Consider the following 24,713-nt stretch of genomic DNA (forward strand, 5'->3'; position numbering starts at 1 on the left):
ATAATAGGTTCGCTGGTTGAAAAGCACATGTCACAAAAACAGAACTTGTTGGAACTCTCATGATTCATCACGTTGATATAGTGCCATTTTAATCTTTTTTCTTAGAGGGGAAACAGAGAAATAAGGACATGATGCTAACTTCCTGATTTGTTTTTAACCTCAATCAACTTCACTTCTACAACTGTTCCCTGACAAGTGAAAATGAAATCAATCATATTCAAAAGTGAGAGCCAGAAAGTAAATTAAGTAGCTGTCTGAACCCTTGCAGCAGTTCATATTACATAATTAACAACGCATTTGACAAACAATGTGGCAACATCACCAACAAACATATTTCACCATGAGCACCATTCCGATTGTACGTTTTAACCATATACATTTTGTTCATATTGCCTGAATGCTACTTCAAGAAACATTTCGACTGGTGGTTCTGAAGGCATCTAACGAGTAAAGTAGAAAACAAAGTAGCACAAACCTTTCTATGCAATATTTAGAAGAACAATTCCCAACAATGTCTTGCATTTCCTCCGTTTTTGGTCTCTCCCATAATGCTTCAAGTAGTATTTCTGAAATACACAAATACTGTGATGCTATTTCCTATTGTGAAAACATTGTACCACCTTTGACCCCAAAGTAATTTTGCAAAACGACCATTCATGGCATTGATTTCTTGTAAACTTTCCATAACTTCTGCTTCTTCAAATAATACAACCTTCCATAAATACTTTGCTACAATTTGTCATTTCAAATGACAAATACTAATCTTATTTCCCGCATGATGGTTTTGCTCCCTGTAAGATTCTGCATATTGTCTGTATTACTCTCCTAGAATACACTTTGGTGTATATTACACCTCCTTTACCCTAAGACACCTAACCTCAATTATTCCTTTCATGTGACAAGTGATGGCCAACCTGGTGTCATTCCCTGCAGAGTTTTGCATACCGTCTGAATGAATCTCTCTGGAATACACTTTGATATTTTGAAGTGCAGTCTCCCAATGGGTTGCCTCCACCATAATGAATGCCACACTTAATTTCGGTTTGTCATTTTAAAATACCCTTGATCATACCTGAATGTGAAAAGCATGTTTAGCATGTAAAGAAATTAACAGTTCCACCTTTCTTTACCCTTTAGCATGAGAATAATTAAATAGGTGTTTCGACACAGCTCATTCTCCTTTTATCCATTTAATCTCCTATCATATTTTTGGTTGTCAAAGACTACAATGTTAAATTTTCAACTACAAGAGCCTGGCTTCCACATATGTGGGCATCATTTTTCTCAGAAACTACTACATTATGTAAAATGATCACTTTGTTTTTACATTCATCAGGTCCCAATAAGCCTAAATATCAAAGAGAAACTAAGAATGCATGCTTTGCAAGAGTCTGGGTCTTGGGAGGTCAAATACACTTGTGATTTGAAGTCTTACCATACAAAAGGACATCACACCTTAATCAGTCTGTTGTTATTAACAAACAACTGAAGTTGTTTGGTGGTGCACTTTTGCATATTGTCTATTGTATGTAAGAAGCGGCTGTTGCAAATCACGAAAGAACACTTCTGAATCAATAAGTCATTTGATTTCAAATATTTATTCACAGAATGTGTGCAAATGCCAAAATGAATGTCACATTGCTTTGCTTGTTCACAAAAGATTAAAGTTCATAAAAATGCCTTAAGTGCAGCTCAAAAATCAACATTTAGTCTCTCAATACTGATGTCAGCACAGTCCAGTCTTTTAGTCTTTTTTTTTTAGCCATTCTCCTTCCGGACAGAACAGCATCATTCCCATCTGATGAGCTCCAGTCCAGCCTCCGCACTCTCACGTCCACCTCTTCACAGTCTGATGCAGGCTTGCCCACGCAACTCCAACGTCTTCTCACTAATCATTGAGTGGGCGGTTGGTTACCACACTCACGACGCCTCTAAGACTGCTATCACGCCACACCGCGGAGGCATCCCTTCCCCTTTTTACTGGCTTCTGAGTTTTTTCTTCCTCAGGGTACATCCGCAACATCCAGACCCAGAATGCACTGGCTGGTGGGCTGTTTACCCCCTCTACACGTGGAAGCGGGATTGGTCAGGGAGTAGGGAATGACATGGTTAGCTTCCATTCCAACCACGTAGCCTTTCAATCCTGGCGAACAGAAGGCGGAAAGGCCCGTGACACCCCCGAGTGAAGCCTTGACTTTCTTTCTCATCATCGTTGTCGATGCATCTTCAAGTGGTTGGGGAAGAATGAGCGACTCAGCGTTCAGGGAAGGTGATGGTGGGAACCCAGTCGCACATGCTGCGGCTCTGCTCGCAAAATAGACTCAGTTTGTCCAGAGCTGGGTCCTTCCAAGGATTAGCACTGGGGGTCTGCATTGGGAAAAAAGATAAGGAAAAACATTTTAAAAAATGCAATATTTGTCAACATATTGACCGTATTCGACATCAAATCAATTTAAAAGCGGATGTTTTACAGCCATTGATTGTGCTAGATGTCCAATCCATTTGCAATAGTAGTGGTCATTGGATTGAATGTCTATTGCAGTCAATGGCAGCCAATAAGTGAATTCATCAAACACCATGCAAGCTAATAAAAGGTTGATGATGTGATTACATTGTGCAAAAAAATCAAAGTGCTAATATGTCCTACTTTGTTGCATTGAAAAAAAAACCCTACATTTTCAAAGCAAGTCTAGTGGCAGCCAAAGAGTTAATAGGCTGTAAATTCAACCACCTGCTGCATTTTATAAAAGTAAAAAGCACATGTCGCCACTATATCATGACAGAAACATGTGTCAATTTATTATAAATGGAGCACATCTTTTAAAGAGGCTAATTATTTATAGTAAATGTGCATTGGACGTGTGCCCAGTGAGTGACGTCATGAGCTGTAATCTTTGAGTCACGGCAGCTCCTTGTCATTGACCATATAAGGCACAGAAAGAAATAAAACAGCTTGTATCTAAAAAAAACAAACTGGCTGATCTAAGAAGGAGATTGTAAGACTGTCTCTTACCGTGACGAGGATGCAGTGGGCGTCCTTGGGTTCGCCGCCCTCATCGGCGCCCACCAGACCGGCGAGGCGCTCAATATCGGTGACGCGCACCACGTTGATGTCGTTATCGAAGCAAAAGGCCTGAATGAGTGTAAAATGAATCTGCAAGGCGATGTCGCAGGCATGTTCCTGCTCGGTCGCCAACACGCAGAAAGCCACGCTGTCAGGATCGCTGTTGGAGAAACAAGAAAACGGGACGGTAAGACATCAATCGTGCAAATGCAATCCGCACAAAAAACGCTCCAATGCATAAAAAAAGATACTCACACATTCATAACTTTGGCCGACTCGTAGACACCGACTGTCAAGTAGTCTTGCTTCTTAGCAGCGATCAGCAACTCCTCCAGTGCTGTGCCTGCACTTTGCACCCTTTTCCCCACAAAAACATCATTTCATTAGACGACTGCGCCGTTTACACCAAACACCGATTCACATTGGGTCCAAAAACTCACCTTTCGTTGTGTTCCATCGTGCTTTCCTGTCCTCGGATCTCCTCAAGAGTCATAGTTATAATCCACGTGTAATAAGTGATGCGATGAGCCACGGGATCAGAGTCAGAAGACAAAAAAAGGCGAGTGGAGCTCGTGTATTCCAATGCAGTGAAGTGGTTTCGTTTCTCTGGTGATATTCTGAGATCGGAGTGAGCTGTTGGAGCTTTTATAGGCAGCCAGGCTCGGTTTCTCGGCAAGGGATGGGCTTTTCCGCTCACGCTTCTCTCGGATTGGTGCAATGAAAGCCGGCAAGAGGAAAGCACCCCCCTCCAACCTCCATCCTCCACCCTCCACCCGCATTTACAGCTCAAGGTTTGTTGACAAGCCCACGCGGGGAAGGATTACGAACTTTCAAGAAATCCCCCCACCTCCTTTTTTGCCTTTGTCAACATAACCGCAAGTAGAAAAAAAACACGTTGAAAAGGGACAGTGAGATATGAACTCCCAGCAGTGTGATTGCGCAGTAAAGATCGATCAAGAGTGTCGTGTTGTCACTTTATGGATGATTCGAAAGTCAAAATCGGTGCAGTGCAAAACATGTTTACACCTTGTTTGCTTCTTATCGTGTTTTCCAGCATTCCAGGGAAAGTATATTTTTAAATGACCCCACCATTAATGGTTTAGCCTCCACATGTTTACCATGTTAAAGTGCTTGAATAACAAACGCTGTTTTTGTTCATATTTTTTTAACAATGACATATTATGAAATGATCTGATTTCAGCATGTGAATATGATTATGTTGATTTTTCCCTACAGTTGTTGTAGAGATTTAGAACGCATGAGAAGGGTTCATGCAACCTTTCTAAAGTGCAGGACTTTCCCAGCTCGGGGGAATTAAGTGGCTATAAATAGCTCATTTTATAACAAACTTATTAGAAGCCAACGAACGTCTCTTTGGCTCCAATAAACAAACTTACTTGCATGGTAGTGTATTGGAAAAAAGCATGCTACCCCGCTGTTTGTTGCATATTTCACACTCTCCTGTGCATGCATATTTCACACTCTTCTGTGCTATGAATACCTGAGCGTCATGAATATCTTAAAAATACAGCTATATGCGGAATTCGCCTAATTAGTTAACCTCATGGTTGTTATCAGTTGTCGGACATCTTGTGTCGGTGCCATTCGATAACAACAACATACTTGATAGGGGGTGTACTTTGAAATTCCTATAAATTGGTCAATTTTACATTGATTTTTGAACAGCAGGGTCAACGATTTCAAACTTTAGTTAACTAACTAACTACTTGGCAATAATTATACATATTATCCAACACTTAGCCTCAATCAAAGCCATGTTAATACGATAGTCCTTGTGAAATCCTTAAAGATCTCCCTGAAAACATTTGAGTAGCGAAAATAACTCACATTAGATGGAATTCAAAAGAAGCCAGCAGAATAGGGCACTGCTTGAAGATGGCCGAGAGTTACTAATGCCACCAAATCTTGCATTTCTCAATCAGCACTCTGTGATAACAATACACGACTCCCTTTAATTCGATATATTACCCTAATTACCAGTCTGTCGCCACGCGTGTCTTTTATCCGCAGAGGCTTTTCCTGAAAATGCAAATATCCCCCACCTAGCCCTGCAGCCTTTATTTTTAATCCCCAATTGAATTAATTGTAATAAAATGAGTTATATATTAAATGCATGAACTCGCATTGAAACTTGATCTTTTTCTTTTCAGCTTTATTAAAATTTAAAAATCAAAAGCAGTCCTAAAACTAAAAACACATTGCAGCAGGTTGCATCAACTATGATAGATAACAATTTGTTTATTCATTTATTGCCCTAGTGTATTTTCACCCTTAACGCCAACTCATTGAAAGACAAACAAGCAAAAAAAAAAACAACTATGGGGGCTTTAAACTGAACTATGTAGTATATATGTATGTTATTCCATTTTTTTAATCGACAGACTTACAGCGCCACCTCCAGGCCATTCAAATCGTGACCTTTCCTCTACAGACTAGTCCGGGCTTGTTGCTTTGTAATCATGAGTCATATGATGGCGCTGAGTCACCTGCCTCCACTTCCCCCTTAAAAAAAAGTCGCTGATGTCATGTCTAATGCAGTACAAATGTTTGCCAGGCACGGGGTTTAGCTGCACCGTTGATGTGACAAACCAGACTTAGATGACGTCTGAGATATAAAAGGATTATCGTAAGCAATCAAAGTGTGCCCCTTTGAAGAAAGTATTTCTGATCCAAAATTCGAATCAGCTTTTGGATGGAGATATTGTATGTGTATGCAGTATTTCTATCCTTGTCATGTGTGATCTATTACATAATATTATGTTGTTTGTTGTTTTTAAATGAAAAATAGTGCCTGTGTAGAAAGCTTGTGAGCATCTATAGAGGCATAAAGGACTTTAGGTAGATAAAAATTTTATTGACATAACATAAAAGACCCAATGTACAGAACAGTTATAATCTTGTTCATATTAATTACATTCCTTTTTTCTTAAATCAGTGCCTTTCCTCCAATCACAATTAAAATATCACCAGATCATAATACAGAACTTACATGCCCATTACTATTTATAGTCACAGGAATCCACTGAAAATGCTTGACTAGCAGAACAGGTCATTGCAATTTGGGTGTGGTTAGATAACTGCAAAACCTTTTTTGGCAACATTTTTCTTATCACAGAATTAAGAATGCAATATGGACGGATATAGTATATATATAAAAAAAAAGATGGCTCCACATCTTAACCGGGTATCATATGCCATCACATGACTGTTCACACAAAAGAACAGAAACCCTTGCTACAAGGGAAACAAGTCATCTACTGTACATGGCCAAATGCCCCGCAATGGCTTTGTCGTGCAAACGAGACAATTCACTTTAAATAAGCAGCCTATTCTTCTATAAAGCAATGAATGGTGGAATGCAATTTTAGCCTTTCATGTTTGGGTGCATTATTTACCGACATATCATCATCGATTTACTTTGTTGGGAGATCTGGGCCTTTTCAAATAAATGCATATACGTATGTAAATACAAGACTGAGAAAGTCCATTTTGATTTTCATAACAAGACTGCATAAGTGCAAATAAAGTAACAGTAGTTCCCAAAAACCAATTAAAGATTGACAGGAATTCCCATTTATATATACAAGTACAGTAGCACCCTTAAAATTGTATTATGACCACTTTCCTCAGATTAATTGACTTAGAAATGCCTAATTATTTCAGTTTAAAACAAATGTTATAAAACTACTGTAAATTTGGTGTTGCCGGGCTTATTCCTCTCTATTTAAATGTGCCTGTCCCAATGTTGTTTGTCTCAAATAGAAACAATAGTATTATATATTATGGCTCCATCTAGTGCTGGTCATGTATGCAACCACACTTACATCTCATCTGAGCGATGCTGCTGTAATATGACAGACGGAGGATTCCGGTCTATCCACTTTGCTTTGGACGCCGGGACCTCATATGACACAGTGTCAGCCACTACAGAATCTTGCGTGGATTCTTGTAAGCCACTCGGCGTCACCTCTCCTGTCTGCGGTGCAGCAGGGAAATCAGTCGAAGAGTTGCCGTTGATAGCTGTCTCGGAGTCGGACTGATCAACTCGCTGGTAGTCAGGGGTGTGATTCTTTTTACTGTCTCCAAAAATTGTGTCCATGTTCTCCAGTTCGGCTTGAGGCAGCAGATTAAGATCTGGCTCATTGTCTTCGGGTTCCAAGTATGCGATTGCGTCGGTGCTCTCTGACGGCAGCGAACGCAAAGTTCGGGAAATGACTGTCATTGTGAAGTAAAAAAAAAAACAAAAGAAAAACAGAAGGATGGTTAGTAGAAAATTAAGTAATAAGCATCTTGATGGCAGCTTTGAAAAAAAAACAGATGCAATGAAACGTTTTCTTTTTCTTTGTGGTGATAACATTGTGTCTTTTTTTTAATGTGAGGCAGTGGTAATAGATTTTCCTCTTGAATTTTTTTCAAGGAAGACAACAGCCTTTCATTTGCGTATAAATGACATCTGAAAAACTGGGGCCAATCACAACAGGGAACCCACTAGAAAATGTACGTATGTTTGTTACAATGATCAACTTTGATCGCGAGCAGATGGGATGCATGAAAATCCACATGCTAAAAGTGGCTAGGTTATTTATCAGATTTAGGTGTGTACAACTAATCATTGAAATTTGACCAATTAATAAATAGGTAGCATATTTATAACAAAAATATCTGAGGTTTGTTCAAATGTCCTTGTTTTTTTATGTTAAAAACAGTCATATTTGATGCATAGTCGTCCCAAAATATTAAAATGGAATTTGAACCTATTGAGTTAACAAATAATAATATTTATGAATCAGTTTTTATCTTTCTGCAATGATTTGAGATTAGTTGGAGAGCACTTACTTGAAGAGGGAACGTAGAGCTCCTTTTTGTCCGCTTTGCTTCCAAACGGATTAACAGACGGGAAGATGATGAGACAAAAAGAGAGCAGAAACACCTGGAGGATGGAAATCATACAGTGATGAACAAAACGGAAAGAAAAAAGTTAGAAATGATGAGAGACTTTTTTTCTCACCATGACACATGTGCTTGTCGTGCTGGCCTTCAATGTGGACATCTTCACGACAGCCTGCAGTTTCCTCAACTGCTCAATTAAAGAGCTGTCAGGGGGGAAAAACTGAAGTGAATACACGTGCTACTTAAGAAAAATGTGAGATAAGGCTTCTTTAAGTGTTCTTACATATTCTGTTTCTGCAGCATTTGGACTTTCTTATGCAACTCCGCATTGTGTGCGGTGCAGACTGCGACCCTGAGAAACACAAAGGTTTCACTCATTTTATCATAATCAAGTTAACAATAAAAAAAGCTCTTTTTCAAAGATCATAGCAGTGATTTTATTTGAAAATTAATAACACTAACACCCCAGTGAGTGATTATTGTTAAAAGGTACCAAAGCTTTAAAGCTAATCACTTGTCACCGGCTCACTCATGTACAAAGAGGACAACAACAAAAGTTCTCCTCACCTGTTCTCCAAGCCATCCACGTAAACCTTCTTCTTTTTGCGACTCTCCTGTGCGGATTGTTTGTTCCGAATCTTCCTCCTAATTCGCTTCAGGGTCCGCTCCTCTGCCTATATACATATGGGCAGCTTTAGATTCACAATCATTTAAGAAGTATTTATTGAGCATGGTTACCTTTGTAAGAGGCATGTTTGTGGGAATGGATGCTCCCTCTTTGGCCAAAAGCCGCTTTTCCTCCTCAGAGAGCGCAATCTCCTTAAAGTCAAACTGCAAAATAGTCCCAAAAATAGTTTGCACAAATTGTCATGCATTTTCCAATATGGCATGAATCTTTTTTCTTTTTAATGGACTCACTTGTTCTATGTTGTCGGGCTGCAGGCCTTCCAGCATTGAGTCCTCAATGGCCAATGTACAAGGTAGCTCTGTGGCATAATCGCTGCCAAAGTCATTCGGCATTTCCTCGGTAACCAGATTATCTGTGGTGGTTATTAAAATAGTTATGAACATTCAAATCTGGAAAAGGAACTACCAAGTCTACTTACAAAGAATGCTCACTAATGTTTTCCACAATGAGTTGGAACATTTTTTTTTTAGCAGAATAAAGAAAACAAGTGGAGGCCCTACACCATGGGTAGGGAAGCTATGGCTCGAGAGCCATATGTGGCTCTTTTGATGGGTGTATTTGGCTCTCCGCCTTTTTAAATCATATTTTTTCTTCATTAGACTCTTCTGAATCCATTTTCTCATTGATACTCATTGATTAGAACAGTGAACTAATATTCTCAAAAGAATTCACTTTTTTTTACTTTCAAAGTGGTGAAATGAATAATAAATGCTCACATTTTCATGTATTTTTACTTTTACTGGCTCTCGAGGAATAATGTTTGAAAATATGAATTGTTTATGGCTCATTCGTCAAAAAGGTTCCCGACCCCTGGCCTACACTTTAAGAGTATTGACTAAAATGAGAGTTTAATGCCTGCATGATTTGATATGATAAAAAGTAATGGATATTGCCACATACCCAGATCAATGAAGATATCTGTGTCAGGCTTCTCTGCCCAAACACTCTGCAGAAGATCCATGTCCTCACTTCTGCCGCTGATCAAAGAGTAGCTGTGATCTGCTTGTACTCTCAAAGCCTCAGGATTCTCTGCCTGCATCTCCTCTGCAACCAAGTCGGGCTCAGAGCACACCGGGCTCGGATTGGAGTAGTTGGGACTGTGCAAGAAATTGATGTCGCCGCCCTCGGGGCACAATGGGTTGACATTTCCCACGTTGCCAGCGTTGCTGCTGGTGTCGGAGATGCCGCTGTCACTGCCCAATGGGGACTGTGAAGGACAAATGGTGTCCATGTTGTTCCCTTCTTGCAACAAGCTGAGCACCTGAAGCCATAAAAGCCATAAAAGCTGATTGAAGTGTTTTAAAAACAATCGCAATTCTGAACTGTTGCTCAAGTGTAAAATAAATAAAGCAACAATTAAATAAACCCCCATTTTTTTATATTTTTTCAGAAACTCAGCTGTCTTGCAAGCTCGAAACGTTATAATTACTTTTATCATAATTAAAAACCACCCTCAGCATAGTTATCTAACTGGCTGGTCATGCATTAGAACGGTGCTTATGCCTTACAAAATTTCAAGATATGGCGAGTGCTGACACCAGCAAAAACATTTTTTACAACTTCCCATCTTGTTTCATGTATTAAAAACAAAGATTCCAAACTCCTTACATCACGGTCAGAGGACCACGAGTCAATGAGGCTACTGACGTAGGCAAAGAGCGGATCTTCAGAAGACCCATTCTGGCCGTCATCAAACTGCAACCGAAGCAACTCTGCTCCATCCATGTCGACCTGGTCCAGGACCCCAGTGATTGACATCTATGATTGATATTTCAATAAAAAGAAAGCATTAAACAAAATGACATGTTATAACGATCAGTAACTGCACTACTTTCAGCATCCATTGGGAGGAATTTACTTTATGTTGTCAATAGGAAGTGGCAGGAATCTAACAGGATGCGCTGAAAGTAGTGACAGCAACGTTTACAAGTGTGGACCAAATATTGCATCACTCTCAACATGAGCTCATTGTTGATCAGGACACGCCCCCCTCAAGCTTGATCACACGTTGTGCATGCAATATCAACAAAAATGCCGATTGAAAATTTCAAGTAAATACGTATACTAATTTATAGCGTGCTTTTAATTGCGTCATATTGATTGCGGCTAAATGGCATGTGTCATGCAAAATACAAGCAATTTAGCATTTTGCATTAGCGTTTCTACACCCGATCCAAAAACGAAACAAGTAGGAAGAATATTGAAGAGACGCGCATTTTCCCCTCTTAAAAACATTTAGACTACAATAACCGTCATCTTATAAAAATAGATGATTAGCCTTTATCTACAAGGTGGGGGCGTAAATTAGCATTAGCTTGACTAACGCGGTGGCGTTCTGGTTTTACGCGGATATTACATTTGTAAGAACCTTTAATCAACACGAAGATAGCTGTGGAAGTCAAATTTCTTACCACTGAATGTAAAATGCGACCAGATTGGGTGTGTTTAGATTTCGTCGCTTTGTGTTCGTTGTTTTCGCTGTGCTTTTTCCTGTCAATCTGAGGTTTCTAGTTCCGGTTTGCAAGCGGCTTCCAACGAGGCAAAAAGTGCGTCATCGGGTAAAAATCTGATACGTCGTTAGTACATTGAGTGCATCATGGGAAATGTAGTCTCGTGTGTTTCCCTTTTCAAATTCAATTCGTTTTCAATGGCTTTTAATTCTCAAACTGTCAAAACCTACTACACAAAATAAAGGTTGTTGTTTTTTAAAGCAGATGGACTTTCCAGAGATGTCTGTGGCATTCTGCTATTGTTATTCAACTGAACAAACATTTATTTTCCTTAATTCTGTCACTATCTTAAAATAAAAAATCTGTTTTAGAGTTAATCTTATTAAAATATGGGAGCAAGAATCAAGTATTGCATTTTTTCAGGAAACAATATAGTTGTTCTTTTCTTTTTTTCACCGCAAGTTACTGCATTATGCTTTTCTAAATATTATTATTTTTTAAATATACATTTCCAAAATTAAAAAAATATTGGGACAAGTAGATGCCATTCACAATTTTTGGTCAATATATGAGCAAGGGTATGGCTTGTAAAACTAATTCCAAGTCATTTATTGGGTTTTCCTGATAAGCTAAGAACCTGTGGAACATCTCTTAGAGATACATACATCAGGTAAAATGGCTACAAAGCATCCCTAATAAAATTGCAAATTAAAAGTTTACCCAGTGCATACAATCCTTGGTACATTTTAAAGTGATTTGATAATGGGTATTAATGTCATTTAAAACAAAAGTGACAAATCACAGCAAGGCTAGTATCAGCTTTGTTCATTCATCCAAATGACACCAAAGTCTAAGAATAAAACATTCAACATTCTCCACATCATGCGTAATAGAAGTCTCTGTCAAAAGATGAGACATTTCAATCAGCAACATTCTCACGGAGACCAATTTCTAAATGAATCATTTGAAAATAAGAAATCCCAGATTTCACATTCCGAATGCAAAAAAAGTAGCGCTACTTAAATGGACATTCATTCACTTTTCAAATCAAAATATTGCCTTAGTGTATAAATAATAAATAGCATCGACCTGAGGATAACGTCACAGAATTGCGCAGAGTTTGGATGTGTGCCGTAAACTACGATACATTTTAAGACGCTCCTTTTTTATCGCTTTTGGTCCAGGTACGTGCGTGGCCGTTGGCATGTTCTCGACAGTCCGCTTCTTGTGTGCGCCATGCAGCAAGATTCTATAAATTCCTGTGATGGAACTCCTGCAGTCCTTTCCCTGATTGTTCAAGATGTGTTCTGAGGTGATGCCAAGTGTCCCCAGTGCCGTTATTACTTGCAGTTCCTCCACCCCCAGCTCAGAAGGATTCTTCTCTGCGAGATGAGATGGCTCCAGTTCGAAGGGCTCCATGGGTCGAGGAAAGTCAACGTGATGCAGCCAGTCACTGCTCATCACCTGTTCTACAGAGCAACGGTCCGTCGGTAATGGCTGGAGGATCGCCCGGATCAGTTTTTGGCATGTGTCCGGAAGCCAGGTGGGCATTGTAAAGGCACCTTCGAGTATACATTTCTTAAGTTTAGCCACAGTATCAGCCCTGAATGGCATGGTGCCCGTCACCATAAAGAATAACATCACTCCCAAGGCCCAGATGTCTACAAAGACGCCAACGTAGTTTTCATCACGGAAGAGCTCGGGTGCAGCGTAAGGTGGGGAGCCGCAGAAAGTGTTGAGTGTTTCGTCACGTCGGCTCAAAGTGCTGAAGCCAAAGTCGCCAACCTTAACGCAAGAAATGCTGGTGTAGAAAACGTTTTCCGCCTTCAAATCGCGGTGAATTATGTTGTTTTCATGCTGATGGCAGAAAAAAAATACACCATGTTCATGGAAATGTGAAGAAATGATTAGACTACAAAAACAAAGTGCCATTCGATTGACGCCCACCCCTCCCAGTCCAAATGGATTGGACTTTTATTGCCGTCAATGGCACTAAAACATCATCATTCGATGCCAGCCATTCAAGTTGTTGATGTACTTGAGAAATATTATTATTGTATCATCAGCATTGTCTATCCTGATTTTTATTGCGGTTCCTCTCTATGTTCCATTCCAGTCAAAGTGAAAATGGCTTTGTAATTTTAAGACCATTGTGCTAATTAAAATACAAAGCAATTGAGAGATGCTAACATTTTTAAATTTTACGATTGGCTGAGGTCATATGTAATGTAATATGTACTGAAATTTTGTGGACATGATACCAACCATGTGTTTAACAGCAGACAGGATCTGAGCAAAGACAATTTTGCTGTCAGCATCAGAAAGTTTCCCCTCTGTGGTAATTTTGCTGTAGAGTTCTCCTCCACCAGCATACTCCAACACAAGGTGTAACCGTGACAATGTCTCCACCACCTTAATAAAATGGAAAAATTGACAATCGTGGTATTTTGGTGGATTTATTAAATGATTACAAAAATCCAAACATAAAGATGTATATATATGAGAAACCTCATAGAGGCGTATGATGTTAGGGTGGTGTAGTTTCTCCATGCTGGAAATTTCTCTTGATAACAAACGCTGAGTCTTTTGATCCAACTTTGTTTTGTCAAGGATCTTGATGGCCACTTTGTCTATTTTTTTTTCCAGATAAAGACAGGCAATAAAAAAAAATCATACTATTTATCAAAACCAGGGTTTATACCACAAAGCCAAGTAACATTTACCCTTTGACCAATGCCAGTCGTGACTTCACAGATTTGTTATTTTAAGCAAAAATGCCTGGTTTACCTTTGGTGAGGGCATGAATTCCCAGCTTGACATGGGAAAAATTTCCACAGCCGAGCTCTCCTCTGATTTTGTAGAAGCTGATTCGTCTGCCCACTGCAAGTTCACGGACCACCCTGTTGTCAAACCACAAAACAATAATAGTAAGAGAACAGTAGTGTAGAGGGAGAGAAAGATAGAAGGGAAAAAAATCCTAGCCTTACCTCTCATCCTGGCACATATCCAGGTTGAGTTTCTCCAATGGGGTAAGGCGGCGGATGTTTGCTCCTTCGTCATCTGTGTTTATGTCTGAGCTGTCCTGGGTGCTGCAGCACGTGTACCGCTGGCTGCGGGCTACGACCGCTGTGCCTCCAAAAGAACCTTCAGCAAAGTCCACATTGGATTCCCTAGTATCAACAGCAGAAATGGAGTCGTTCCCTGTTGCTCCTGCTGCTCCCGCGGCCCCAGCCCCTGCTTCAGCTCCTTCTGGGCTGCTCTCTGATGGACAGACAGCAGTCATCCTGCCAAGAGACGGCTAGGCAGCAAGAGGGGCTTAGTTCATGTCAGCTATTGATAGAGAAAAAAACTTTTTAGAGTGCAATTCCCAAGATTAAGGTCAATTAAACACAGCTATTGCTTTTCAAATCTATGAAGTGCACCATAAAGGCAAATTTAATATATAATATAAATATAACTGGCTGGTTGTCAAACTTTGTACATAGTTTGCCAGAGTTAAAACAAATTTATATCTATTTTTAAAGAGAGTAATCAACTAAAGGCATCATATTGGAATAAAATATGATATCCAACATAAAAAAATGTTGCACAAAGGTTTCCCAATCTTGAGTTTCCAGCAGGGTTTTAGCCTTACAAAAGATATTTTGGTTTACCGAAGCAACAAATGCATGGCTATTGATGTGATTTGACAGTGTACTGATCTTCAACCAATTGCATGTCATTGTAAGCACACACGAAATTCCCTTCTGAGACGACATCACCACGGGAGTCAACCAGTGCCAGTACATCTGATGCATCTCTCAACTGAGGTCTGTCCCTGTGCTGATTTTATAAAGAACCAACTGTTCAGCAATCCATTTGGTAACCATGCAAAATTCTAATAGCAGTTTTTCAAATGGATTATTTACAATTTCACATACAATGCCCTGAAATGTGAATTAAATGAGGATTACCATATTCTATTAATGCTACAAGTCTTTCGGTTTGCCTGGCTTTGATCAGAAGCGATGAATTGTATGGTTGTCAAACATGGGAGCAACAGGTCAAGAAATTACCTAAACATCTGTAGAGGTCTATAATAAAGATAAAAACCTGTACACAATTATTTCCATCACCATCCCATTGGATCAATGAATGGCTTTATATTAAATAATTCATTGAATGAACGACTTTTTGCTTCAGTAATTGGCCCAGAAATAATCAAAATCACAAAAAATATCATTGGTTGCCCAGGAAAGAAAAACAGTAGTAGTAGGACACTAATCTATTAAGTTACAACGTAGATTTTGTTCTTTAGATCATGTGTGCACAGGTATACCTTTTATAACATTTTGGTAGAAAACAGAATTGGAGTCGTGCCGAGGTGTTTGATTTTGGAAATTCCAATTTAACATCATACCGATAACATCTGTATAGGACATATTAAGTGACGGCAAGTACTGTAATGTTACATATAAAACCACTTACCTATATATGAGCCATTCCCAGCTGAATCATGCCAGTCAGTGTCTTTATCCAAATGTCAAAAAAATAAAGTATTCTTCCCAGTATTTGGTGCATGTTGCATCAACAAAATCACTGCAGCTCCAATGGTTCAGCAGAATTTTTCCCATTAAATTTTGAACCATTAATAATCTCAAATCTCAAGATGAGTCCTTGGAAACTGTCGGTTGAAGCCTTTGAATCTTGAGCGAAGAAGCTAGAGACAGGTGAGAGTAAGTGTTATGAAAGTCATCCACAATGGAAGATTTTACTGAAGAGGTCAGTGTGGCTTAAAAAGGCTCATTTGAGTGTCTGAGGTTTAAATAGAACACATTGAAGTGGGGGGTGGGGATGGGGTGGATGGGTTGGGCGGGCTGAGGATAGAAGAAAGAGGTGGAACAGATGATAGTGTCAGGATTGCCTACATTTAGCATTGCCACAATGATGAATAAATAGATTCAGCCACTAAAAGGATCTTATTTAAATTTCTAATACAAACATTTAAGGTATTAGTAAACAACAAATTGCCTCCTGTGTGAAAGTGTTCTTTACATATCAGCGAGCATCCACTGAAGGCGAACGTTGCTATGAGAGCCAGAACAAACAAGACATGCATCCTCATCCCTCTCTTGAACCAGAAAAAAAAAGACTCAACTGGTATCATGTTCAACACTCTTTTACTGGAAATCTATTATATAATAAAGTACAATAAAATTCAGAAAATACTGTTGGCAATTTCATCTATCATCTGGGCAATTGTTCATCCAATTGTGGAGCACGTGTATTGGTTATCAGGGGAAATTTAACAATGCATGCAATCTGTTAGAGTGTCCTCCATTTAGCATTTAGGTAAATTACACCATTGGCAGATGTTAAATCGATAAATGGTTAATCTCCTAGTACTCAGGCAATTTACAGTATTTAGAGTACATGGACGTGAAACCCACAATAAAATAGCTGGAAAAAATAAATGCATCATTTATAATTCTTAACTTCTATATATGGTTGTGGACAAAACAAGGTGGAGAGATATCCTCCCATTCATCTGCATTTTAATGAGCCCATGCTACAACTATGCAACTAAATCAAAGGGTCTTTTTTTTTAGATGTTCAATCTGTGAGCATTCAAACACGACGAATGAATATATCACCATTGATCTCCAGTATCAATAAGGACATGCAAAGAGAATACCAGCCTTTTATGTGTGTGTTATATGAGGTAAAGCATTAGCTGTCAGCACCATGGGGATGTGAAATGGTCTTTAAAATGACAATATTAGCCTGGTTTCAAATTTTTATTATTTTTTAAAATCACTGCATGCACTTTTGCAATACCTGATTTCAAAGCTTTCTCCAAATGGTGCATGCAAATGAGCAGTATTCTACAGATTGTCATGTGCCTCATCTCTCCTTCACAACAGGTTGCTTGGCAAGGCTGTTTGTCTTAGTCAGGGTGAGGACGGAGCACCCACCATTAGGTAGTGTGTCAAGAAAGAGAGCACACAGAGTTGTTTGTCATTGTATAATGCAGCATTTAACCTGAGAGATTTTATGTTAAATACAGCAGATGGGCGGGTCAGCATCCACAAAGAATGCATCAAGGCAGATGTTAAAACACAATTTAAATGAGTGTTCTTAAAGGGTATACAAAAGCAGCTGTTGACTATTCAACATGATGTTGTTCGGTCAGCTAATAGCAAAGCAAATATACTGTATGTAAACTGTGTGCCAATTTAGGGTCAGCACAATCCGAGTCTGCACACATTCATGAAGATTTAGGCTTAGATTCGAGGATGCAATGCTAGAATTACAAAATTATTTTGTTGCTGCTGCCACATCTGGAATAAAAACACCTTAAATTGTGCCATCTACTGGTTATATACAGTGATGGTCTGGCTGGCCACCAATTCAGGTAGTTCCCTGCCCGGTGCCCAGAGTTGGTTGAGAGAGGCTCCAGCACCCCCATAAGACTCGTGAGGCCTGCTAAGTCACAAGTACTGTACTCCCAATTTTTAGTCCCTGTTTTCAGGACATGGTTATTATACAGGATTCACGTATAGGTCTAGCCCTCTAATGAGGACCAACATCTATAATTTGTGATGTTGCACAAATAGTGTGCCCTTCATCAGCCAGAAAGTCAAATATGGGTGCTCTTTACTCACCAGGTGATTTGTCTGAGGATGTAGAAGAGGGGGTTGGAGGTGCAGGCAGTTAAACACACTCTTGGCATCAGCAGCCCCTTAACACACTTGAACAATGGAAAGCACTAGAGGCCATCCACCACAGCTGTGGATCAAAAAAATGAGTCACTGTTTCCATCTAGACACATTGCATTTGATTTGACTATTTCTGCTTCAACTGAGTCCATTCATCTTTCCAGTTTCTGCAAGCATACACTTACACTGATTTCACAATTTTCCCACCACATCCATGCATCTGGATGCAAAGGAAACACACACACACACACACACACACACACACACACACATTCAAATGCTGTAAGGAGTGCACTCAAGTAAATATAGACATGCTATTGCAAACACAAGCACTAGGTGCTCTCTACACAAAGCTCGTGTTAATTGAGATGCCCAGTTGAAAAGGATTGTGAGCTCAACAGTGCAACAAATAAACCTGAACTGAGGCAGGGGGCCCTGTTGGAATCCATAACCTATATGCATATTTTATATTTGCAAGTGTCTAGTATTTTGTAATATCTTAAGCAAATCTCAGTCGAGGCTTTACAAAGTGACCCTGCATTTTGTTAGCAACTTTTGTAGAAACATCCATTTGGTGAAGAAAATGGTCTCTTTCTTGTTTATTTTGAGGTTGCCATCAAACAAGCGAACACATGTACAAAACACTTTTATTTAACTATTCATTTATTTTAGGGATGGGGCTCTGCTGCCAATATGTCACCACTAGGTTCAATTAATTAAAATGTCTCATTCATACCATTGGATTATCATTGTAATTCAACTGGAGGTTTATTGAATATTCTGATCAACTTTGTTTTGAATGTGCTGACAGATGGGAGTTCATATAGGTTTAAATACCATTGTTTCTACAGCTTTTGGAATACAGTGGTCTTTTTTCATTGGTGTGGGCCACGTTGGGGTTTTGGCTGTGGCATTTGTAGGCCTCAAGTGTACAGTATGTTTCTTTTGTAAATTAACACAAAGGCTCTTTTTACTCTTGTTTTTAGAATTGATCCCATAGAGTAGGGGTGGGGAACCTATGGCTCGGGAGCCGAATGTGGCTCTTTTGATGGCTGGATATGGCTCTCCCCTAACCTGTGAGGTATTTTTTTTTATTGCTGGTGACAGAGCGGAGCCCCAGGTGCATCAATACGAGCGTCATTCCGTCACTACATTTACCACCTTTTTAATCATAATATTTTTTTCATTAAACTCTTCTACATGCGCTCATTGATACTCATTGATTAACTACAGTTTAGCTTTTTTTGCAATCATTCACTCATCCGGATCTAAACCATCCACAGCTGGTTCCTCCAATTTTAATAAATGGTACTTGTATTGTTGTCAATTACAATTAATGATTAAAATATGTATTAATGAATTTGATCGTTTCTCATTTTACCCATGATGGGCAAGTGATGAAGGCTAACTTTAAAAAAAAAAAACATTATTAAATTGTTCTTTTACGTGCTGCCTATGCTTTGTCACGGAATAGGAAGGAAGCTTTAGTACTGTAAAGCAACAGGTGCCAAAGACCATTTGATCTCAGCCACCGTGTTAGCGAGTAAATCACATCACATCGATCCCCAATTAGATTGTGTGCATGTGACAAGTGCGGATGCATACAAGACAATCCCAGATCTGGATAGCATTATAAGCCCGCATACGGATCATCACACGTCTATAGTATTTAAACAATAATTACTGTTTAAAACCTGCAAATTCGCAAACTTAAATTACACCGCTCAAAGTGATGTCCATGCAGTCAACAGCTAGCATTTATACGAATACATCGCTCCCCGTGAGCCACTTAAATCCTGCTCAAAACACGAACAAGCAGAACATTTCTTGGTGGTTTCACAAACACTGGTTACCTTAACATATTTGTTGCTAAAAACCTGTCGAATTAAGATCTTGCCCGACGGATGATGAGAGTCCGCGGGAGCTGCAACCTGGGTTGATTGTTGTCAAGGGGAATTGTTTTGAGTGGCTGGCCAGCGAGCCAATCAGAGCTATGTTCCGAGACATATTCCGAGACCAATCAGGGCAAGGGAGTTAGCAGTGGGCGGGCAGTCCCAAGATATGCAAAATTATTTTAACTATAATTAAAAAAGGAAAAGGAATGCTTTATAAAAGGCAAAGTATGAGCATTCTTCAAATTTGATTGTGCCCAATACTAATATAAGGCACCATTTTGCACTTTCCTGGTTACCCAAGGCCGGCAGTAATAAACTTCACTTCCACACCATTAAAAATTAAAAATATATACTGTACCATGCAAATAAATGGAACAGTTCATTAATAAAAAGGAATTTCCAACCACCTATTTTCTGAGACAAGTCACCAGTTGTGATCGTCTCATGATTTTTCCTTTCCTAATACAAGATTTATTCCACCATAATTTGTTTTATTGTTCCAATCTATAAAATTTACCTGTCAGTAATGTGACAATGTGACACCAATGAAAATTATGTTCGGCCAATATTTTATTCTAGTGAATTTCGCTACAAAAAATAGCTTGAAGAAAGCTGCAGAAATAAGATATTTAACAAAATAATTTTGCCAAATGAGAAAGGAAAAAATTGATCACTGAATTTTTGACAGCTTTAAAATAAATACCTGACAAATCTCTATCTTTGACCACTGACCTGAATTTGTCAGTTTAAGAAGTTGCAAATGTGATTTAAAAAAAAACAAACAAAAAGAATCCATCATGCAAGGCTCAGTTGCATTTTCATACAACCACTGCTTGTATTGTTTCCTCCACGTTCATCATCTCCCCGTCCAACTCCACTTGCATCTCAGCCGGCGGCGCCGCCGCCACCACTTCCTCCTCCTCCTCCTCCACCACCTCCTTGGAGGACACACGGACCATTTGGATCTGTAAGCCGGCCTGTTTCAGTCTCTCCACATCCTCCTCGCACATCTCTGCAACACCTCCGCCTTCCACCATGACTGTCGTTGTCTCCTCCATCTCAATCACCTCAATAGGGTTTACTGTGACATGCTCAACTTGGATGCCGTCATCCAGTAACACCGTCTCTGTGGTCTCGATGCTCTGCGTGGTGATAGTGAGAGCTGCTGTAGCTGCGGTATCAGTGACAACCACCTCATCAGTCGACTTTTCTTCCTCATAGGAGTGTATGTCTTTGAGATGGGCCTTTAGCTCTTGGGAGTCAGTGAACCACATATCACACATTGTGCAGTGGTTGGGCTTATCTCCAGTGTGGCTCACAAGATGGTCTTTGAATTGGTCCCAGCTGTTGAACACACTGCCACATACCTGCAGAGAAAGAGGGGGAAAAAATCTTAACCAGGTATCGCCAGGTACTTAAATTGATAGATTTTCCAAGATGGAGGACTTACACTAATTCTAATTGACATTTTCCCTACATCATTACATGAACAAGTGATACCTATGTTGTCGCGTACCTGGCATTCGTAGAGCTTTTTGCGTCCTTTCTTGGCTCCGGCGCCATTTTGACAAGCCGCCATGTGGCACTTGAGGGTGCTGTTCCTCGCAAACCGTTCATGACAGTCTGGGCACTCGTATGGTTTTTCGCCTACATACAAGATAAAGAAAGACAAACAAAATGAAACCACAAATGAAGTACAGTAACAAGACTGACTCAAATGCCAGAACTGACAATCTGTTTTTCATCTTACCAGTATGCTTTCGAAGGTGTTCTTTATAGTGTCCAAAGTGGTCGAAGTGCTTCTTGCAGTATTCACAAGTGTGAACTCTCTTTGGGGCTTTCTGGTTTTGTGCCAGCTCTTCTGCATCAAAATGGAAAGTGTTCAGGTGCTGATTCAAGGCACCCTCCCGCGTGTAGGCTTTGCCACAATGGTTGCAAACATGCTGCTTCTTCAACAGATTGAGGTGCGTTTTCAGGTGCTGCTTAAGGTGGTAGTACATCTTGAAGCTTCGGTCACACTTGTTGCAACGGAAAGACTTTTCCAGTTGGGAAAACTGGACTTGCGCTAGGTTAGCATTCTCCAGCACCTTAGAGGCAGTAACTGTTTCTTCCTGATACAAAACTTCCTGTAACAACAGACAAAAGCACACCACAACACTCTTTAATACTCAAAGAAAAAAAAATAGAATAAACCATCTCAACTCAATTGTGAGATAAAAGTTTCCGAACGTAGTAGTACTTTAAGCTATGAGTGTTGTATTTTTTCCCTTCATGATGTGAAATGTAATTTGTTTTATATAGCAGGGTATCTCAATAAAAACAAAGATACTCCGGTTGGACAATAAAAATAAGTCACCATCAACTTGGAAATTAAGATTTTACGGTAGATTGGACAGCATGAATCTTACTGCACCTCTTCTAAATCTTCTTTCTTCATTACTTGTATGGATGATTCCTCCTGTTGATACTTGCTGGTAATATCGGCAAGGAGAGCTAAAGCGGAGTCATTTGACTGTGAATTCTTTGCCGCGTCCACCACTTCTTCCAGTCCAGACTCCTCCACCTCAATTGCACCGTCTGCTATCATCTCTATCTCCACCTATGAGAACACATACAGGTCAAGTGTTCAATGAAATTGCCGTTCAGATAAAGTTTTATTATCAGTGACAAATGCAAAAATACAAACCTGCTCCCCTTCCACCGTGGGTAGGACTTCTGTGATGACACAAGATGTCTCGGCAATTTTTCTCTTTACACTGCTGCTCTTTGGTGTGACGGAATAATCATTTATTCTACAAGAAAAGTCATGTTTGCTTGATTTTGTACACATTGCGTGGTATTTTTTCTCTATTAATATCCTGAATCACAATATACTAGAATAATTGCAGTTTTTAAGCAGAGTGCCGTTCAAACACTCACTTGTTTGTGAGTGCCTTGATGGCTTCCTGCATCTGAAGGTATTCGGCAGCCTTCCAGATGTCGAAGGCTTCTTCCTTTCCGGCGACAGCTAACGTAGCTGTGTACGTGAACTCCATCAGTTGGCGAAATGCCATGTTACTTACACCTGTAAGAGAAGAACAAAATGGAAAAGTAGTGGAGGTTAGGACTAGACAATTTTGTCAGGATTTCCCTTTCCGGAATTCCTGATGATATAATACCCGAGTTTCCTAAAATGGCTTTAACACATAGACATTACGGAATATTTGGAATTAGTCTAAGGCACGTAAACACTGGACTTACTAACATGCAAAATGACAGAGGCTAGCCCAGTCCGGACCGTAATGACATTTTAAGCATAGAAGACCTTATTTAAAATACCTTCAATCTCCACCAGGGGTTCTTGCGTGTAATCTTGGAAGAACTTGTGAAAAAACTGACTGCATGCTGCCAACACTGCCTTATGTGCTCGGAATTGGTGCCCTAAAAGAGAAATTATGATATCATTATTATTTAGGCCATTGCAGATGTACAACACAAAGGCGTAATTTGCATCGTGTGGTTCATTGCTCAATTGGGATAGGTGTCAAGGCTGCAAAATCCGGATAAAAACTATGCATGTTTATGTGAGTGCAGTGAAACACATACATTGAATATGCTTTCTCAACATAAGTTTGATGTCTTTGATATACAAGGAGCGGTAGAGTTAAAAACAATACATCAAATATAGGATATAAGATTTGGCCACTTGTCCCACGTCCATTAAATATTGAATGTTTTTAATTCACTAACCATCAACAATCAAAGTGATGTCTGTGAACTGGTCCAATTTTCGCTGTTCATTCAGTTTGTCCATCATGGCTTTGTAATGAGCAGGGAACTCATTGTCTTCTTTGACTTCAGCCGCCATTACTCTCTGGATTCTTTACTAAGACAAAATAAAGAGCACATTTATGAGAAAAAAGGTAACACATGGATTTAAATCTTGGTGAACACATCACAAAGTACATATCAGTGCAAAAGTACAATCAATATCAATACACTAGCTGTGTAAAAACATAACTCTACTTTACTTGTATAGAATATTGTTTTGTTCACAAACTAAAAAGAAGCATGTGTGCAACGTTCCTCAGTAGGAGTATTTTGATTTCATAAATGCAACAACTCCAACATTTAGAAAAATGCACGAAATACCAAAAACTCTCTAGGGAGAAGAGTTTGAAAATAATAGTAATTAGATAAACAAGGCATTAGAAACAACAACTTTTAATCTGTCGCCCCTGGTTCTGTTCCGATCCCAGAGAGCTAAATTGGAAAATTGCTCAATACATAGTTATCTAAGCAAAAGACAAAATATAAAACAGATTAAAACCCCAGGAAAATGCCATTTAACAGACTGATAGTGGCTCAAAAAAGAAAACATCATGCTAGCATTATCAGTCGTTGACTTCAATGTTAGCGCGCTGTGATGCAAAACACTAAAATGGATCAATCCAAAACAACGTACCTGTTCCAAATAGATAAAAACGCCCATCTCTGTGATAAAAGATGGTCAAAATAACCATAAAACCCCAGCAGAGTTTTACAAATACCAAAGACGGGCCCCTTAGCATGCTCGCCATTTCGTGTTTGACAATCAACATTACGTCATCAAACCGCGCATTAAAATACACCTTTTCCCAGACACATTTTCCGATTCTGAGTGCTGTGAGTCATAGCATGCGACAAAAGGCATGGTTGGTCATACCTCAGCGTCCTTAATGGCAGTTTAAAGAGTTTTTAGGGTGATAATTCCTTCGAGTCATGTAGCATGGTTGTGCTTCTGTAGCTTTCTCCAAAAAGGGCGGTCGTTGGACAAAAAGGCCTCGGTATCCCAGAAGCCTTTGCGGTGTTAAGGACGCCTCGTTGCCTTAGTTACTGGCGACATACAAATGAGTCGCTTGCTGTTGTTATTGATAGAAAAAATTGTATTCATTTAAAATCCCATTGTTTTTGCACAGGGTGCAATATGACATTAATGCTAAAAGAAAAAATGTACTACATGGTTTCCTTGATCAATACAATTTGCAC

The 24,713-nt window shown here is 39.5% G+C and overlaps 4 protein-coding genes across 8 annotated transcripts; all 4 read right to left on the bottom strand.

The window, feature by feature from the left end:
• Window positions 1–1,579: 1,579 nt before the first annotated feature.
• LOC144215495 (growth arrest and DNA damage-inducible protein GADD45 gamma-like) lies at window positions 1,580–3,800 on the bottom strand. The gene is made up of 4 exons (XM_077744468.1): window positions 3,505–3,800; window positions 3,320–3,421; window positions 3,014–3,224; window positions 1,580–2,367 (listed from the first exon to the last, which is right to left on the bottom strand). The coding sequence occupies exons 1-4, from the start codon at window positions 3,555–3,557 to the stop codon at window positions 2,254–2,256; spliced, it is 480 nt and encodes a 159-aa protein (XP_077600594.1). The 5' UTR covers window positions 3,558–3,800; the 3' UTR covers window positions 1,580–2,253.
• Window positions 3,801–5,918: 2,118 nt separating this feature from the next.
• LOC144215494 (uncharacterized) lies at window positions 5,919–11,209 on the bottom strand. Its single transcript, XM_077744465.1, has 10 exons — window positions 11,075–11,209; window positions 10,272–10,421; window positions 9,564–9,924; window positions 8,894–9,015; window positions 8,714–8,806; window positions 8,543–8,649; window positions 8,259–8,327; window positions 8,094–8,178; window positions 7,922–8,015; window positions 5,919–7,300 (listed from the first exon to the last, which is right to left on the bottom strand). The coding sequence occupies exons 2-10, from the start codon at window positions 10,419–10,421 to the stop codon at window positions 6,906–6,908; spliced, it is 1,476 nt and encodes a 491-aa protein (XP_077600591.1). The 5' UTR covers window positions 11,075–11,209; the 3' UTR covers window positions 5,919–6,905.
• An 890-nt stretch (window positions 11,210–12,099) lies between these two features.
• LOC144215634 (serine/threonine-protein kinase NIM1-like) lies at window positions 12,100–19,984 on the bottom strand. 2 transcript variants are annotated; one of them, XM_077744691.1, is made up of 8 exons: window positions 19,665–19,984; window positions 17,758–17,881; window positions 15,581–15,798; window positions 14,101–14,443; window positions 13,901–14,013; window positions 13,622–13,743; window positions 13,379–13,525; window positions 12,100–12,970 (listed from the first exon to the last, which is right to left on the bottom strand). In XM_077744691.1, exons 4-8 carry the CDS (start codon window positions 14,394–14,396, stop codon window positions 12,215–12,217), a joined length of 1,434 nt encoding a protein of 477 aa, XP_077600817.1. In that variant the 5' UTR covers window positions 14,397–14,443; window positions 15,581–15,798; window positions 17,758–17,881; window positions 19,665–19,984; the 3' UTR covers window positions 12,100–12,214. The 2 variants fall into 2 exon arrangements, with proteins under 2 accessions (XP_077600817.1, XP_077600816.1); XM_077744690.1 differs by having other exon boundaries at window positions 15,581–15,812.
• A 272-nt stretch (window positions 19,985–20,256) lies between these two features.
• LOC144180883 (zinc finger protein 131-like) lies at window positions 20,257–24,539 on the bottom strand. 4 transcript variants are annotated; one of them, XM_077709032.1, is made up of 9 exons: window positions 24,391–24,539; window positions 23,436–23,571; window positions 23,025–23,126; window positions 22,626–22,770; window positions 22,393–22,498; window positions 22,120–22,305; window positions 21,457–21,832; window positions 21,223–21,353; window positions 20,257–21,073 (listed from the first exon to the last, which is right to left on the bottom strand). In XM_077709032.1, exons 2-9 carry the CDS (start codon window positions 23,551–23,553, stop codon window positions 20,525–20,527), a joined length of 1,713 nt encoding a protein of 570 aa, XP_077565158.1. In that variant the 5' UTR covers window positions 23,554–23,571; window positions 24,391–24,539; the 3' UTR covers window positions 20,257–20,524. The 4 variants fall into 4 exon arrangements, with proteins under 4 accessions (XP_077565158.1, XP_077565160.1, XP_077565159.1 ...); XM_077709034.1 differs by having other exon boundaries at window positions 23,436–23,566; window positions 24,391–24,504; XM_077709033.1 differs by lacking the exon at window positions 24,391–24,539 and adding an exon at window positions 24,151–24,305.
• Between the last annotated feature and the right edge of the window lie 174 nt (window positions 24,540–24,713).

The sequence above is a fragment of the Stigmatopora nigra genome, chromosome 22, assembly GCF_051989575.1.
Source record: "Stigmatopora nigra isolate UIUO_SnigA chromosome 22, RoL_Snig_1.1, whole genome shotgun sequence".
Lineage (NCBI taxonomy): Eukaryota > Metazoa > Chordata > Actinopteri > Syngnathiformes > Syngnathidae > Stigmatopora > Stigmatopora nigra.